Raw genomic sequence first — 15785 nt, forward strand, 5'->3', positions numbered from 1 at the left:
CGACTGTACAAATAGATTTAACAAGAACTATCTTTTTACAGACTGCCAAAAGTTACAGAAAAGAGAAGCGAATAGATTGCTGCAATTCGCAGAAACATCTGGGATCCAGGCAGCAAAACATGGAGTGAATGGGTTAAAATTATGTTGAATTTAGGGGTAAAATCATATCCTGGGTCATATATTGTATTGGCAACTCATAAATTAAATATTTACCATCTAATATTCTGGATAACTGTAAAGTTCTTGTCAGTTTTTATTAACCCGATTCCTGGGCATATGTCAATGTCCATTGACCACAGACTTTTTGGTAAGTTGTATAAGTGTCGAGTCCAACTGCAAAAATTTTTGTTGCTTGTTTTACTCCTGTTTTTGCAAATTCCCTTATTTAAGCCAGTAATGCTTAAAGGGCACCTATTATGCAAAATTCACTTTTACATGCTGTTTGAACATAAATCTGTGTTGGCAGTGTGTGAGCAAAACCACCCTAGTATGATAAAAATGCACCCAGTGTTTTTTTTTACAATCTCAATAATTCATATGCACTCTCTCAGAATGAGCTGTTCTAAGATTCAGCTTTTTGTGACGTAGAACATGGGAAAGGGGTTTGATTGACAGTGTGGTTGGTGGTTGGTACCTCCCTCAGTGATCTGATCCTCCATTGTTGTTTCAACGACAGCCGGACCGCTGTTCTGAAGATTTGTGCTGCCTTCTAGAAAATGCCTCCTAAGAAAAATAAGTGTTTTGTTGTGGGCTGTAATACTTCGCATAGTTGTTTGCACTTGCTTCCGACATCAGAGCCACTGAAAACGCAGTGGGTGGGTTTTATTTATGAAGGAAATGCGCCTCTTACACTCCCGAAGTACGTTTATGTTTGCTCAAATCATTTTGAGAGTGACTGTTTTTTGAACGGCGGTCAATTCAAAGCAGGTCTTGCTACAAAATTAATCCTCAAGGGTGGATCGTTGCTTAGTGTTCGCGATCCAACGACAATTCCTGAAGAAGTAAGTGTATTTTATGATTTCTGAGGTAACGTTAATAGTCATCGACAACAAATGTTGTTGTCGTCGTATGATTTATGTAATTTAAACCTTTTAAATAACCACACGTTTTCATATATTTTTTAAGATATTGTTATTGTTATTATCGGTATTTGTGTTTGTGTTTTCAAACATTTGCGTCAACGTTATCACAGTTTGTGTGTGTCTGTGTGTGTGTTGCACAGCGATGACAACGCAATGAGTTCATAAATGTATAAAAATAACCATTCCGAGACATCCTGGTACATTCTCGATCGTGTTTCTTCAGCCGGAGTCTCTTCGTCATCTGGGTCGGACTCTGGTTCAAACATACGGCCGAATGCCATACACAATTGCGGCTCTATCACTCTCGGCCATTATGGTTCTACCGACTGTTAATTGCCATAGTTATGCAAGTTACGCCCACATCCAGCGGCAGGGTGGGGATTAGCAGCTCATTTGCATTTAAGGTCGTCTGCCTCAAAACAGCTTGTTTCAAAACAGGCCCCAAAAATGACACATTCAAATGGTTATAATAAATTAACTGGGGGGTATTTTGTGCTGAAACTTCACAAATACATTCTGGGGACACCCAAGACCAATATTACATCTTGTAAAAAGGGCCATAATAGGTGCCCTTTAAGGATGTTTTGCCCCTCCGACTGAGGGGACGTGTCCCAGCAGGAAAGTAGCCTGAGAAAAAGTCTATATTTTTATTTATTTATTTATTATTTTATTTTTTGGTATACTTATAATCATTTTGTTATTTTGCAGATAATTTTATGTATGCTGTGTACTTTTACTTTTTGTTAACATAAATAAAAATTCCACATTATGTTTGTGTTGTAGGTGTTCTCTGTAACCCCTTAATGCATTGTCCAATAACTAGCACATTTCGATTATGCCCACTGGGTCAACATCTTTGTATTCCTGAAAATAGCATTTTGACTGTTTGATTTACAGGGGAGGGTAACATTTTATATATAAATATAATATATATATATATATATATATGAAAATATTTACATATGGAGACACTCATACTATGGGGCATTACTTAAATATTTGAACAGTACATTTATAAATATATTTACATATACAGATAACTAATATATTAACATATATTATAAATTAATATATTTACATATACAGATAACTAATATATTAACATATATTACATTAATATATTAACATATACAGATAACTAATTTATTAACATATATTATAAATTAATATGCACATATATTGAACATTAATGTATTTACATAGATGGATATCTAAACATATTGACATTAAGAAAATAAATATATTGAAATATTTGCAATACAAATATATTTACATATGCTTAATATATGTGAAAAATATTAAAAAGGGGCCAAAATCAAATATTTAAATATATTTTTAACATTTCAAAATGTATTTAAATACAAGTAAAAAATATTTTCTTCTATTTAGAATTAATAGATTTAAATACATGGAAATGTATTTATTACTAATATATTTCAATATATGTGACTTCCGTTGGCTTGACTTGACTTGATACAATAAACCATATGCAAACTAATTACAGTTGTGTTTCTTTACTAGTAAAAGTCTGTACCATACTATTGGACCAATGATGCATTCAAGTCCTCCTGGGAATTTCGTATTTTATGAGTTAGGAAGTGTGATTAGGACGTCAGGTGCGTTTGAATTCTGCACATTCTCTTAATAAACTACACAATTTTAATGTTTTTAATTATAATATATATATATATATATATATATATATATATTTGTGCAGGGAATTAGCATATTTTGTTATAAAAAACAACAACAATACATTCAATTTATAGACACATAAGATTTGGGCTTAAATAATTGCTGCCTGCATGTGCTATTGGATATTTTCTATTTCCCACTTCTGAAGCCTATTTTGTAGAATGCTTATTAAAGCCAAAATTATATTTAGCCTCCCATTCATTGACAACAATAAACATTTACCGTACTATCTAGATTTTCAGTCAAATACAGGCTATTTTTGCTGTACAATGTGCTTCAAATAATTATTCATGTAAATATGTTGTGAAATAACTAATACAGAATACCAGTCACAGCAGCAATCATTGAACTCCGCCATGTTTAATGTTTATGGTACGCCCAACTCGGGAACTTGGGTATCAAAATTATCCCCAAGCTTCCCAGTGGTAAATATTACATGAGAGGGCGTTGAAATCCAATTTTCAACCAGGAAACTCGTATAATTCCGACGTGAAGGCAAGGCAGCAAAAATCCCTTGCTTACCACTCGTACATGACTGTGGTAGCGATTATGTGCATTCAACTGGTAAATGTGATCTTTTCTACATGACTTGAACACACCACAAGAAAAGAAAAGTGTACGGACTATAATTTTATCCTCACTATAATAACAGTGTTACTAAGGTGTATTAATGCTGATACAGTATATGAAAGAATATTCACAGATTCATATGCATGTAAATGTTTAAAAATCCAGTGGCCAGATTTTACTTTAAGTCTCTCACATCTTTCTGTCCATATGCAGGTTTCTCTCTAGCAGGACCTTCTTCTAATCCTCGTAAACGTCAGGTGCGATTTTCAGCACGTCATGACATCCTGCTCCTACGTGAGGTGATAGCACAGAACCCCTTCACTTCTAAAGAGTCAGGCCGGATCTGGGCAAGGGTGGGTGAAATTATTACTTCTACCCTACAGGACGAGAACTTTGAGGTGGATGGACGCAGATGCAGAGAGAGGACTATGCTACTACTGGATTATTATAAAAAACAGGACTTTGCCAGTCTGCGCAGGTAATGAGAGGTCAAATTCACTTGTTTACCTGCCTTGAAGGTGCACTAAGTACTTTTTTATATTTGAAATAAGTGAATGGAAGTAAATAAATGATTAGTAGTTTATTCTTTAATGTGTGTACTTTTTCAGATGTAATGAAGATTACTGGGTAACGCTTTAGATTAAAGCCCACAAAGTAGCGGTCTTCTCAGGTTCTAAAAGCTGTACCCGATCCAATCCAAATTATGTCCACAGCCTTCAGCCCCGCATTCAGTCAGGGAAAATCATGGTGTCCTGCTGACTGATTTGGCCACTGCTCCATTACTTTTATTTATTTATTTACTTATTTATTATTACTTAATATTATTGCTTGACCGATGAATACAAGTTATTTCTGAGTTTGGCTTTTAATTGGGACCAGTGGATTGGAAAAATAAAAGTGATAGCATGATAAAAACTAAATTAGATGTGTATTATACTAGTATAATACATAATAACATTAGTTAAACTATTAAAAGAGAAGATCTAAAAAGGTTAAACAGAAAACTAAACATATTAGAGTATGAACTGTCACAAACAAAGCTAGGTAGCTTGTTAGCTTGAGAATACTTGCCTCAAAGTTGTTAGATACATAACTTGAAACATCTGATTTAAAAGAGGGTGTGAGAGATGACACTTCGATTGATATCGCTCACCGTAATCAGTGGAAGATCTTGCAAGCAGTCATTCTAAAATCCATGCTGACAGCGCTCGTTGAAACAGGAATAGATAGGAAAAAAATGTGGAGCAACTCAGTCAAAATGCAGAAGCAATTGTGAGTAAAGTCCATTGTATGTAGAAGTGCAGATTCAGAGAGAACTTAGAAAAAGTGAGATAATAATGTAGTCATAGAATTCTTTTAAATAATACAATTTTGTTAAATGCCCAATATAGTTATAAAGAATTCGGGTCTTCACAGGTCTATTCGGTGCACATTTATTTTAAATTACCCGGCACCTGAGGCCACTAATATCGAATCCAATCAGTGTCCAAGGCACTTGTTGAAGTTTTGGACCCGAACCCGCTCGGGTCAGACTTCAGGATTTCGGATCCAAGTGGACCCCTAAAGACCTGGGGCCTCATGTACAAAGACTTGCGTTGAATTCATACTAAAACATTGCGTACGGACAAAGCTGTAAATGTGCGTACGCACAAAAAAAAACAGATGTATGAATCTCTGCGTATGAAGGATCCCACGCATATTCTCTTTGTACATCCCAATTAACGTAAAAATGACCGCACATGCACGAGCACAACACTCCACCCAGTCTCCTCCCTTAATTAAATACATTTAAAAATGGTAATGAGTCCACTTTGGCAAAAGAAAGGAGTAAGAAAATGGCTAAAGCAAGCGGCAAGAAGTGAAACTTTACAGAAAGTGAATCGGAGGTGCTACTATCGGAGGTAGAAACGAGAAAAAAAAATATTTTGAACTTTGTCGTCCGGAATTTATAACAAAAGGATAAAATATGAGTGGGAGAGTTTGGCTGATGTCGTCAATGCGGTAGGATCTGAAAGTCGCACTGTAAATGACCTTAAAAAGAAATTGTCTGATATAAAGGTGGACGTTAAATTTAGAACTGCTGCGCACCGACAAAGTGTGGGCAGAACAGGCAGTGTTAAAGGGGTCGATGAACTTACACCCTTTGAGCAGAGAGTTGCCTCAATTATGGGTGACACTTTACTCTCTGGAGTAGCCTATCTGCTGCTGTGGGAGACTCGGATTTACTACAGGACTGCCACGAAGGTAACCAATATTATCTGCACATTTATTGAATGGAAATGTTTCCGATTCACATATGCAAATTCTTCTTCAGATGGCGCCTTTATAGCAATGTGTGTGCAGTCGATCGGTCCGATTACATTAGGAAAACCGGCTATCGCTGCAAATTGCGTTTTAATGTTTGGCTGGTCAACTGCATCATATGGGAACCTTATATACCTGGTAGACATGCGGATGATCCCGACCCATAACGCTGGCGTTGCGCGGCTCAAATACGACTGGCTTATTCCTGAACGGTCTGCCAGTTCCCTTTGGAAAGAACCAGTTGCCAGGAAACCAAGTGTTGTCAGCACCTGCAAGGGAACGGGTATTGCGTGGCTCCTCGCTGTCTCTCTCTCTCTAGATTCGGACCCAACTCAGCACAGAGCTCCAAGAGGATAGCCCTTGGAAATCTGAAACGGCAGATAAGCCAGTCATCATCCTGGGCCAGAAAATCATTGTGGTCCCTAAAAACTCGTTCTCTTCGGATTCTGCCATAGCAATGACCTCTAATAAGGCCAAAGCTGCCATTGCCATAGACTAAGGGTTGTATCAATTTGCATATGCTTTTATATGTTCTTACTTAATTGCATAATTGATAGAATATTCCCATAAGGCTCGTGTGACAATATATGTAAATTATTTTATAAATTGCAGGTGGTAGTGCGATAGACTTGTAGAACAATTCGTTGTGTAATGTTTGCAACTTAACTTCGTTGCCTGCAAGAGTCACCAACGGACAAAAACTATGAGAAATGTACGTACGCCAGACATGAAATTGGCGCGGAGGAACGCACATTCTCACGTTAATTTCACTGTTAGTACATCCGAGTATTACATCCGAGTATTTCAAGTCAAGTGGCGTGTTATCTATACGCATTTTGAGCTATCCGCGTGTATGTCCACGCCGAAATCTTTTGCGTGTATGTCTACGCCATTAAATGTCCGAGTGATTCCGCGTGTATGTGTACGCCGTTAAATGTCCGAGCGAAACGAAGCAAAATCTATATCTACATTTGTGGAGCGATCTTTTTTTTCCTAGGATGGTAGGAGAACACTCATAAATGGTATTAACCCCAGTGACGGGTAGGTTTAGGGACGGGGTTGGGGTAGGTCATATATCTATATATACATAATACAGTAATATAACGTTAAGTCAAAGGCGTTGGTAAACACGCTGAAAAGCGATTATGCGTGTTGATAGCACGCCAAAAATGGAAATACGAATTGGCGTGTCATACATACGCCATTTCATGAGATCAGTCTGTGATAGGGAACAATATTACATTTGGGAGCAATTTAGTGTGAACACTGCATACATTTTTGTAATAATAGTGTACCAATACATATAAACTAGGCTTTTTTAAAATTTCGGGGTACATAACAGTACACTTATAAAAATTAAAAAAATTCTAGTAATATTACAGCTGTTTTAGTTTGGCCTTCCATTTGTCACTGGAATTCCCAAAAAGGATGAAGACAAGGATAATTAAGCTCAAGTAAAGATATTACCCCAATAGGGGTTCAATCTTCAGCTGGCTGGCAGGAGCCGCCACTGGCATGTCAAGTGACCTACCAGTGGCTGGCTGGCAGCTGGCAGTCTGATTCTGGCATGTCAGTGACCTGCCAGTGGCGGGCTGGCAGCTGGCAGCCTGATTCTGGCATGTCAGAATCAGTGACCTGCCAGTGGCGGGCTGGCAGCTGGCAGTCTGATTCTGGCATGTCAGTGACCTGCCAGTGCTGATTCTGGCATGTCAGTGACCTGCCAGTGGCTGGCTGGCAGCTGGCAGTCTGATTCTGGCATGTCATCTGACCTGCCAGTGGCTGGCTGGAAGTCTGCCTTGGCAAGTTTTAGAAACCATTTATTTTTGGCAGTTTTTGTGTTTTGTGTTCCTCCCTCTCTAGCTCATTTATATGCATCTGTTGAAATTATTATGTTATTTTGTATGATTGATGTCTTGGGGCCGGTTATCCCAATTAAAGCAGTCAAATGGCTGTGTGGTTGCTTACTGACGCTCAATCCAGCCAGCTGTGGTTAAACTGCGAGTATAACACGTTGCCTGTCACTGTCGCTGCAAGGATTTTATCACAATTAAAGCAGTCAAATGGCCGTGATCATGACTGGTTGCTTACTGACTTATGGCAAGTCAAAGTATTCATAAAAGCCTGGTCAGGCGTCTGATTGCACACTGACCTGTGAAAAGCGTGCGTTTCGACAGCCAAACGCACGATTTACCATAAAAGCGCGCGTTCTTAACGTGTTTATCGTGTTTAGCGCGTTTATCGTAACAAAAATGGGCGTTGAATATGTGTGTTTTGAGTAGGATAAAACGCACGTTATGAACGTGTAAACAGGTAAACCTAACAGGCAGTGCAAACGTGTGTGTTTGCTCGTTCTGTTCTCGAAATCACATGTCGAAAGCGTGTGCTCACTTATTGATCGACTCTGTCATGCTTTTGTCCCTATATGTGGTTTAGGATTTTTGTATTATCATTAAACCCAAGCAAAACGGCATGGAATTATCGATGGAGAGGATTATAATTGGTGAGTTATTATAATCCAGTATAGTTAGCATTTAGGTTAAAAAAAAAAGAAGAAAGAAAACGTCTACGGTTACGTATGTAACCCTCGTTCCCTGAGTAGGGAACGGAGACGTTACGTCGGATGACGACGAATGGGGGTTTCGCTTAGAAAGCCTATCAACTTCGAGTATTACAAAACGAGCCAATGGCAAAGAAATGCCATGGGTCTGCGGAATTTGCATGGCGTAACTCCGCCCTACCTCGTGGGTATAAAAGGAGGAAGCCGGCAGCAAGCAGATATGTTTCTTCGCTGAGGAGCCAAGACTGAGCTCAGGCGATCCCCGCGGTACAGCGGAAAGTGGCAGGCAGACGTAACGTCTCTGTTCCCTACTCAGGGAACGAGGGTTACATGCGTAACCGTAGACGTTCCCTTTCGTTGTCACTCCGAGTTACGTCGGATGACGACGAATGGGGTTACCAATCTAATCACGCCACCTTCTCAGCTGTCTTCCAGTGCCCTGCGTAAATCGAGATCCCTGTCGAGGCTGGACGATGGACTCCATTTAACACAGGAATACCAAGGTACACTGGGAAGCATATCCCAAGCTAGGGGAAGTATGCAATTAATGCCAACCCGGAGGGGGGGGGGACTTAGAGAATACACATATGACCCAAAGGAGCATATGGAGTACACTGGGGTATCCAGCCGCAGGTGGAATATTTCAAACCCAGGGGTGGCAAGGTGGCTTGCCAAGGGAAAGACACATGCTCCGAGAGGCTTACAGTGGAAATATACATGTGGGGGTCGCTCAGGGGAGGGACCATGCACACGGGAGGCACCTAGCCGACGCACAGGCAATAGACACTGGCGCCAACGTCAGGAGTGCTGGAGGAACTCAGGGCTTTCGGGAAAGGAGGAGAATATCGCACGTATCCAGTCCGTGGAGTGGAATGGCAAGCAAGCGAAGACACCTGAGCGGGTCCAGTACTAGCTGGTTGAAGTGAGTACATGAGAGGACACTGGCTCCACTCGGAGATTGTAGAATCTGGCGAATGTGTTAGGTGTCGCCCAGCCTGCAGCTCTGCAGATGTCTGTTAGCGAGGCGCCATGCGCTAGAGCCCAAGAGGATGCCACACTCCGGGTGGAGTGAGCAGTCACACCAAGGGGGCACGGTCGACCTTGCTGCTGGTATGCCAAAGCAATGGCGTCCACTATCCAGTGAGACAAGCTTTGCTTGGAGAGAGCCTTTCCCCTTAGCTTCCCACCATAACAGACAAAGAGCTGGTGTGAGGTCCTGAAACACTGCGTCCTGTCTACATAGGCGTGGATAGCGCGTACTGGACTGGGTCTGCCTCCTCCGGGGGCAGCGCTTGCAGGTTCACCACCTGGTCCCGGAAGGGAGTGGTAGGAACCTTGGGCACATATCCAGGCCGGGGTCTCAGGATCACGTGAGAGTAAGCCGGCCCGAATTCCAGGCACGCTTCGTCAACGGAGAATGCGTTCAGGTCCCCTACCCTCTTGATGGAGGCCAGAGCAACCAGGAGCGCTGTCTTCATAGACAGGAATTTAAGCTCGACTGATTGCAGTGGCTCAAACGGAGCACTCTTCAGGGCAGTTAGAACCACTGAGAGGTCCCAAGAGCGGACGAGAGGAGGGCGAGGCGGATTTAGTCTCCTCGCTCCTCTCAGGAACCTGATGACCAGGTCGTGCTTCCCCACCGACTTACCTTCGATGAGGTCATGGTGTGCGGCAATAGCGGCAACATAGACCTTCAGGGTGGAGGGAGACAGCCTTTGCTCCAGCCCCTGTTGAAGGAAGGAAAGCACAACGCTGATCGAGCATCTCCGGGGGTCTTTTCGGTGAGAAGAGCACCAGCTGACGAAGAGGTTCCACTTCAACGCATAGACTCGTCTCGTGGACGACGCCCTAGCGGAAGTGATGGTAGCCACCACCGCTGGTGGTAGGGAACTCAAACCTGCCTCGTCCCGTCGAGGAGCCACTCGTGGAGGTTCCAGAGATCGGGACGAGGGTGCCAAAGGGTGCCCCGTCCCTGAGAAAGAAGGTTCTTCCTCAGAGGGATCGGCCAGGGAGGTGCTGTCGCGAGGAGTACTAGTTCGGGGAACCAGGTCCGGTTGGGCCAGTAAGGGGCAACCAGGATGACCTGCTCCTCGTCCTCCCTGACCTTGCGCAAGGTCTGCGCAAGAAGGCTCACTGGGGGAAACGCATACTTGCGGCCCTGCGGCCAGCTGTGCGCTAGAGCATCCGTGCCGAGCGTGCCCTCGGTCAGGGAATAAAACTGGGCGCAATGGGTCGAGTCGTGGGAGGCAAACAGATCTATCTGTGCATCCTCGAACTGGTCCCAAATCAGCTGGACCGACTGGGGATGGAGTCGCCATTCTCCAGGGAGTGGCTGAAGCCGTGAGAGCTCGTCGGCTGCACAGTTCAGCGCTCCGGGAATGAAAATGGCTCGAAGCGACCTCAGATGCTTCTGACTCCATAGGAGGAGGTGGCGGCCGAGTTGTGACATACGGCGCGGGCGTAGACCACCTTGACTGTTGATGTACGCTACTGTGACGGTATTGTCTGATCGGACTAGTATGTGTTGACCCCTGAGCAGCGCCCGGAAGCGGTGCAGGGCAAGGCGTACTGCCAACAACTCGAGGCAATTGACATGCCATAGCCGCTGGGGTCCTGTCTAGGAGCCCGCAGCAGCATATCCATTGCACATGGCGCCCCAGCCCGTGGAGGAGGCATCTGTTGAGATAACAACATGCCGGGAAGCTCGTTCCAGGGGGACACCTGCCCTGAGAAAACTGAGGTTCGACCACGGGGTGAAGAACTGACGGCAGGTCGGAGTAACTGGTACTCGGAGCGTGCCGTGTTGCCATGCCCACCTCGGGACTCGGTCTCGAAGCCAAACTTGAAGCGGTCTCATATGAAGCAATCCGAGGAGCGTGACCGCGGCTGCAGATGCCATATGCCCCAGGAGCCTCTGAAAGAGTTTCAGTGGAACCGCACTCCTGCCCTTGAATTGTCTCAGGCAAGTCAGCAGTGACTGCGCGCACTCGCTCGTAAGCTGCGCGGACATGGCGACCGAGTCGATGTCCATACCGAGAAAAGAGATCCTCTGCACGGGGCAAACTTTGCTCTTCTCCCAGTTGACCCGAAGGCCCAGACGAGCTAGGTGCCGAAGCACTAGGTCCCTGTGTTCGCAAACCTGATCTCGAGAGTGAGCTAGGATCAGCCAGTCGTCGATATAACTCAGGATGCGAACCCCGTGTTCCCGAAGGGGAACAAGGGCAGCCTCGACGACCTTCGTGAAGATGCGAGGAGACAGGGCTAGCCCGAAAGGGAGAACCACGTGCTGGTATGCCTGCCCCTCGAAAGCAAACCGGAGGAACGGTCTGTGTCGAGGAAGAATGGAGACATGAAAGTAGGCGTCCTTCAGGCCGATCGCTGCAAACCATTCCTGGGGCCGTATGCATTCGAAAACGCATTTGGCGGTGAGCATCTTGAACGGCATCCTGTGAAGGGAGCGGTTCAGCACGCACAAGTCCAGGATTGGCCGTAACCCACCGATTTTCTTGGGGACAATGAAGTAGGGGCTGTAGAAGCCGGACCTCATCTCGGCTGGAGGGACAGTCTCGATTGCACCCTTCGCCAGCAGGGTGGCAATCTATGCTCTCATGATGGGGGCATTGCCACCGACCAAAGTGGAGCGGACTCCCCTGAAGCGGGGAGGAGATCGTGCGAACTGAATCGCATAGCCGAGCCTGATGGTACGTGCGATCCAGCGGGACAGACGGGGAAGCTCTAACCAGGCTCCCAGGAACTGAACCAGCGGGACTATTCGAACCACAGGCGTCCCCCCGGAGGGGCAGCGAAGCGGAGTAACTGGCCCAGACGTGGACGGCATAGCGGCCCGGTGTGGGGGGCATAGTTAGCAACCACGCCCTGGCAGAGGGGGCCAGGGGAGGACCAGGCTGGTCGTCCCGCGGGGGCCTGCTCTGCCAGGGGTCTGGCGACAGAGGGGGACAAGGGCGAAGCGGTCCGTGGACGGCACGCCGTGTCAACCGCCTCTGGGACAGAGGGGGGCGAGGAGAGCACGGCTTGTGGGCGGCGCTCTGTGTCGCCCGAGAACTCTGTGAGCACAGGGAAGAGGGGATTGTTTCTGTCTTTAACCACATCAGGGTGGGAGAACAAAAGATTCTCCCCCGGCCCTCCACCGGGGGAAGGAGTGGTCCTGCTACTACCTCCTGAGAAACAACCATCATCCCTGAGCAGCCCGTCTCAGGAGCGCCGCTTGGCCCGGCGTTTAGCGGGGGCGGGGCAGGAGAGGGCTGAGGCGCCTTCTTGCGGCTTCCTCCGCGACCGGCCCTGGGTGGAGGCTGTTGCGTGGTCCGGGCGGGAGGGGCGGGAGCCGCAGGAGGGCGCCCTCGGCGGGAAACAGGTCGAGGCGTTTGCCCGGCCGGCTGGGTGGGGGCAGCGGGCTGGCGGGGCAGAATGGGTTTGATGGCCTCGGTCTGTTTCTGGGCAGTTGAAAACTGTTGGGCAAAATCTTCAACTGCACCGCCGAAGAGGCCGGCCTGGGACAAGGGGGCGTTAAGCAGACGGGTCCGCTCCGCGTCCTGCATGTCAGCCAGGTTCAGCCACAGATGTCTCTCCTGGACCACAGCTGTGGACATCACCAGATCCAGGGAGCGCGCGGTAACCTTCGTCACCCGGAGAGCAAGGTCGGTAGCGGCGCGCAGCTCATCAAAGAGCCCTCGGTCTGTCCTACCCTCGTGCATGTCTCTGAGCATCTGGGCCTGGTAGACCTGCAGAGTGGCCATAGCATGCAGTGAAGCAGCCGCCTGTCCCGCCGCTCTGTAAGACTTCGCCACCAGGGTCGAAGAAAATCTACAGGCTTTGGATGGGTGCTTAGGCTCGCCCCGAGAAGAAGCACTCTGAGGACATAGTTGCATGGCAACAGAGCATTCAACCGGGGGAAGCCTAGTGTACCCACGGGCAGCTGCCTCATCGAGGGGAGGAAAGGCGGATGAGACCAGCGAGCGGTCCCGAGAAGACAGGGGGGTCTTCCAGGATCTCATCATGCACATCCGGGAAGAAAGGTATTGGGGTTTGCCGAGGACGAGGGTCGGCGGCCTTACCCAAAAACCAATCGTCCAGCCGCGAGCGCTCAGGACAGGGTGGAGGGTAAACCAGAGGGTAGACCCGCGGGAATCAGCAGTTGGCTAGCGGGCACCGACATTGAAGAGGGGGGCTGGGGTCGCGGACACATAGTCGGCGCCTTGTTCCAGACCGTAACCCTCAGGTCACCCTGGCCACCAGCCGCAGGGCGGGGGGTGGATGAGGGGACTCTCACTCTTGCGAGTTCATGGAGTCTCCACCGTAATGACGCGATGGTCATGTTCCCACAGAGAGAACATGAGTCATCCACGAGTGCTGCTCTAGCATGATCAATGCCCAAACATACTATGCAACGCTCGTGCCCATCAGAGTCCGATACCAATCTGCCGCAACCAGAAGTACACGGGCGAGACATCTTTAAAAAGACGTGCCACGTGTATGCTCTTTTTGTGAGAGAAAACTCAAGTGTTGAAGCACCCGGGGAGAAACGCACCGACTGGCAGACCACTGCAACAGATCAGCAGGAAGCACGCTCTCGCCGTAGATCGCCGTCACACCAACACTCGAGGTACTCGTTTGTAAAGCTGACAATTCAGAGATGGCTTGTGGAGAGAAGAATACACTTGGCTCCGAAGCGAAAACATATCTGCTTGCTGCCGGCTTCCTCCTTTTATACCCACGAGGTAGGGCGGAGTTACGCCATGCAAATTCCGCAGACCCATGGCATTTCTTTCCCATTGGCTTGCTTTGTAATACTCGAAGTTGATAGGCTTTCTAAGCGAAACCCCCATTCGTCGTCATCCGACGTAACTCGGAGTGACAACGAAAGGGAACAGACAGTTTTGCAATGAGAACATGAAACTTTTCATTAAAATGGTCGTGGGGGGATGACATTGGATACATATAGCTATGTCTTTGGCCTAAAGTTTGTAAGGTAGTTGTAAGCTTTAACGCTCAGTTGGAGCCAATAAAATATTCCACATTTTTGATCAGCTTGGCTATGTAGCTACAGATAGCAGTGGCTATATACTGTATTCCAAACTTCTCTCACCTCTTGTATTCTTCTCTGAGGTTTGTTGTTGTATTGCTTTGCCTCTTCCCACTCAGATTGACATAATGAGATTGTTTCTGTCGGCTGGGGTGTTTTTTTTAAAAGTATTTTTGAAACAAGAAAATAAAAACAACTCTCGGTTTCACGTTCACTGTTTTTTATTTCAGCACCTCGGACAGTCCCTTAATCCCTTCATTCGAGATGCATCTCGCAAATTTTACAGTTGTAATCTGGGTAACACTTTACAATAAGGTTTCATACATTATTTAACTACATTAGTTCACATGAACTAATAATGAACTGCTCTTCTACAGCATTTATTGATCTTTGCTAATGTTAATTTCAACGTTTACTATTGATTATTAAAATAAAAAGTTGTATTTGTTCACATTACTTAATGCACTGTGAACTAACAGGGTACTAAAAGGGCACACTTCTCAGATTATTAAAGAAGTAAAACAAAGTTGTAAAAGTAAAGTTTAAAAGTTTAGAAGTTTATGAAAATTAAAAAATATATAAAATACATTTTGTTGTATTTTATATATATTTACAAAACATTTTCAACTCTAAAACGTCTAGAAAACCAATGCTACATATCTGAACAAGTTCTGGGCCAGATTTTAGGTTGATGTCTCAATAAATGAGCTTTAGGAAAGATTTTTTTGTGTGCAGTACCAAACTTTTCCACTAAATGACATCCAGACTCCACCGATGACTCTTCGATTTCCATACATGTTTTTAGTGATCTGAACCTTATATTTCCATACTATCCCAAATATTTATGAAGTACACATCCTATTCAGAAATAGTTAGGGCAGTAATGGTAATATTTGATTTCAATTCAATCTCTAAAACATATAAAAACGTACGGAAAGAATCAAAGCGCGTGTTATAGTTTGCCTCCACATCACAAATGAAGACTGCAAGACAGAGAAAGTTTGTTTCTGTTGTTTGTTAGGAGTCCTCTGTCTACTAATGCAAACAAGACAAAAATATTGCGGCAAATGTTTGAAGAGTCACAAAATAAAACAACTAAATTGTGTTGTACGACAAAACATCCCTTATGTAAAGTTTATAACTACTTTTGTGCATGTGTGTGTGTTTGTGTTTGTGTGTGTGTGTGTGTGCATGTAATATTTGAGAGAGAAAAACTCTACTGTACTGTGTCCCAGTGGAGTTTTGCTGCATCTATTGAGGAAAATCTGGTACTGCGTCCAAACAATCTTACTAAAAGCTCGTTTTTTGAGATATCAACCTCAAATTTAGAACTTATTATTCAACTTATTATTCTTATTATGCAATTTATTATTCTTATTAACTTATTTAGATTCATGGCGTTTTCTAGCACTTTTTGATTTCAACATGTTTCATAAAATATGATTTATATACAATATTGCTCATAAATAATTCTCATAAACTTAAACCTATATAGCTTTTTTTGTTTCACTTTTTAAATAATCTGCCAATCGTCATC

General features: G+C 44.9%; 1 protein-coding gene across 6 annotated transcripts in view; it reads left to right on the plus strand.

Annotated features, from left to right (window-relative positions):
* Positions 1–15785, plus strand: part of LOC143706809 (uncharacterized) — a 101554-nt gene that overhangs the window by 20700 nt on the left and 65069 nt on the right. For 2 of the 6 annotated variants that reach the window (XM_077199150.1, XM_077199148.1), the window contains 2 exons: positions 3561–3646; positions 3731–3825. In XM_077199150.1, the coding sequence (XP_077055265.1) occupies positions 3776–3825 (50 nt within the window). In that variant the 5' untranslated portion in view covers positions 3561–3646; positions 3731–3775. Of the gene's footprint in view, positions 1–41; positions 223–2608; positions 2699–3560; positions 3826–15785 lie in introns of those variants that run through there. The other 4 variants (XM_077199147.1, XM_077199145.1, XR_013193030.1 and 1 more) reach the window with 4 other exon arrangements.

Source organism: Siphateles boraxobius, unplaced genomic scaffold, assembly GCF_051911475.1.
Source record: "Siphateles boraxobius isolate OS27281-9 unplaced genomic scaffold, OSU_SipBor_1 41, whole genome shotgun sequence".
Lineage (NCBI taxonomy): Eukaryota > Metazoa > Chordata > Actinopteri > Cypriniformes > Leuciscidae > Siphateles > Siphateles boraxobius.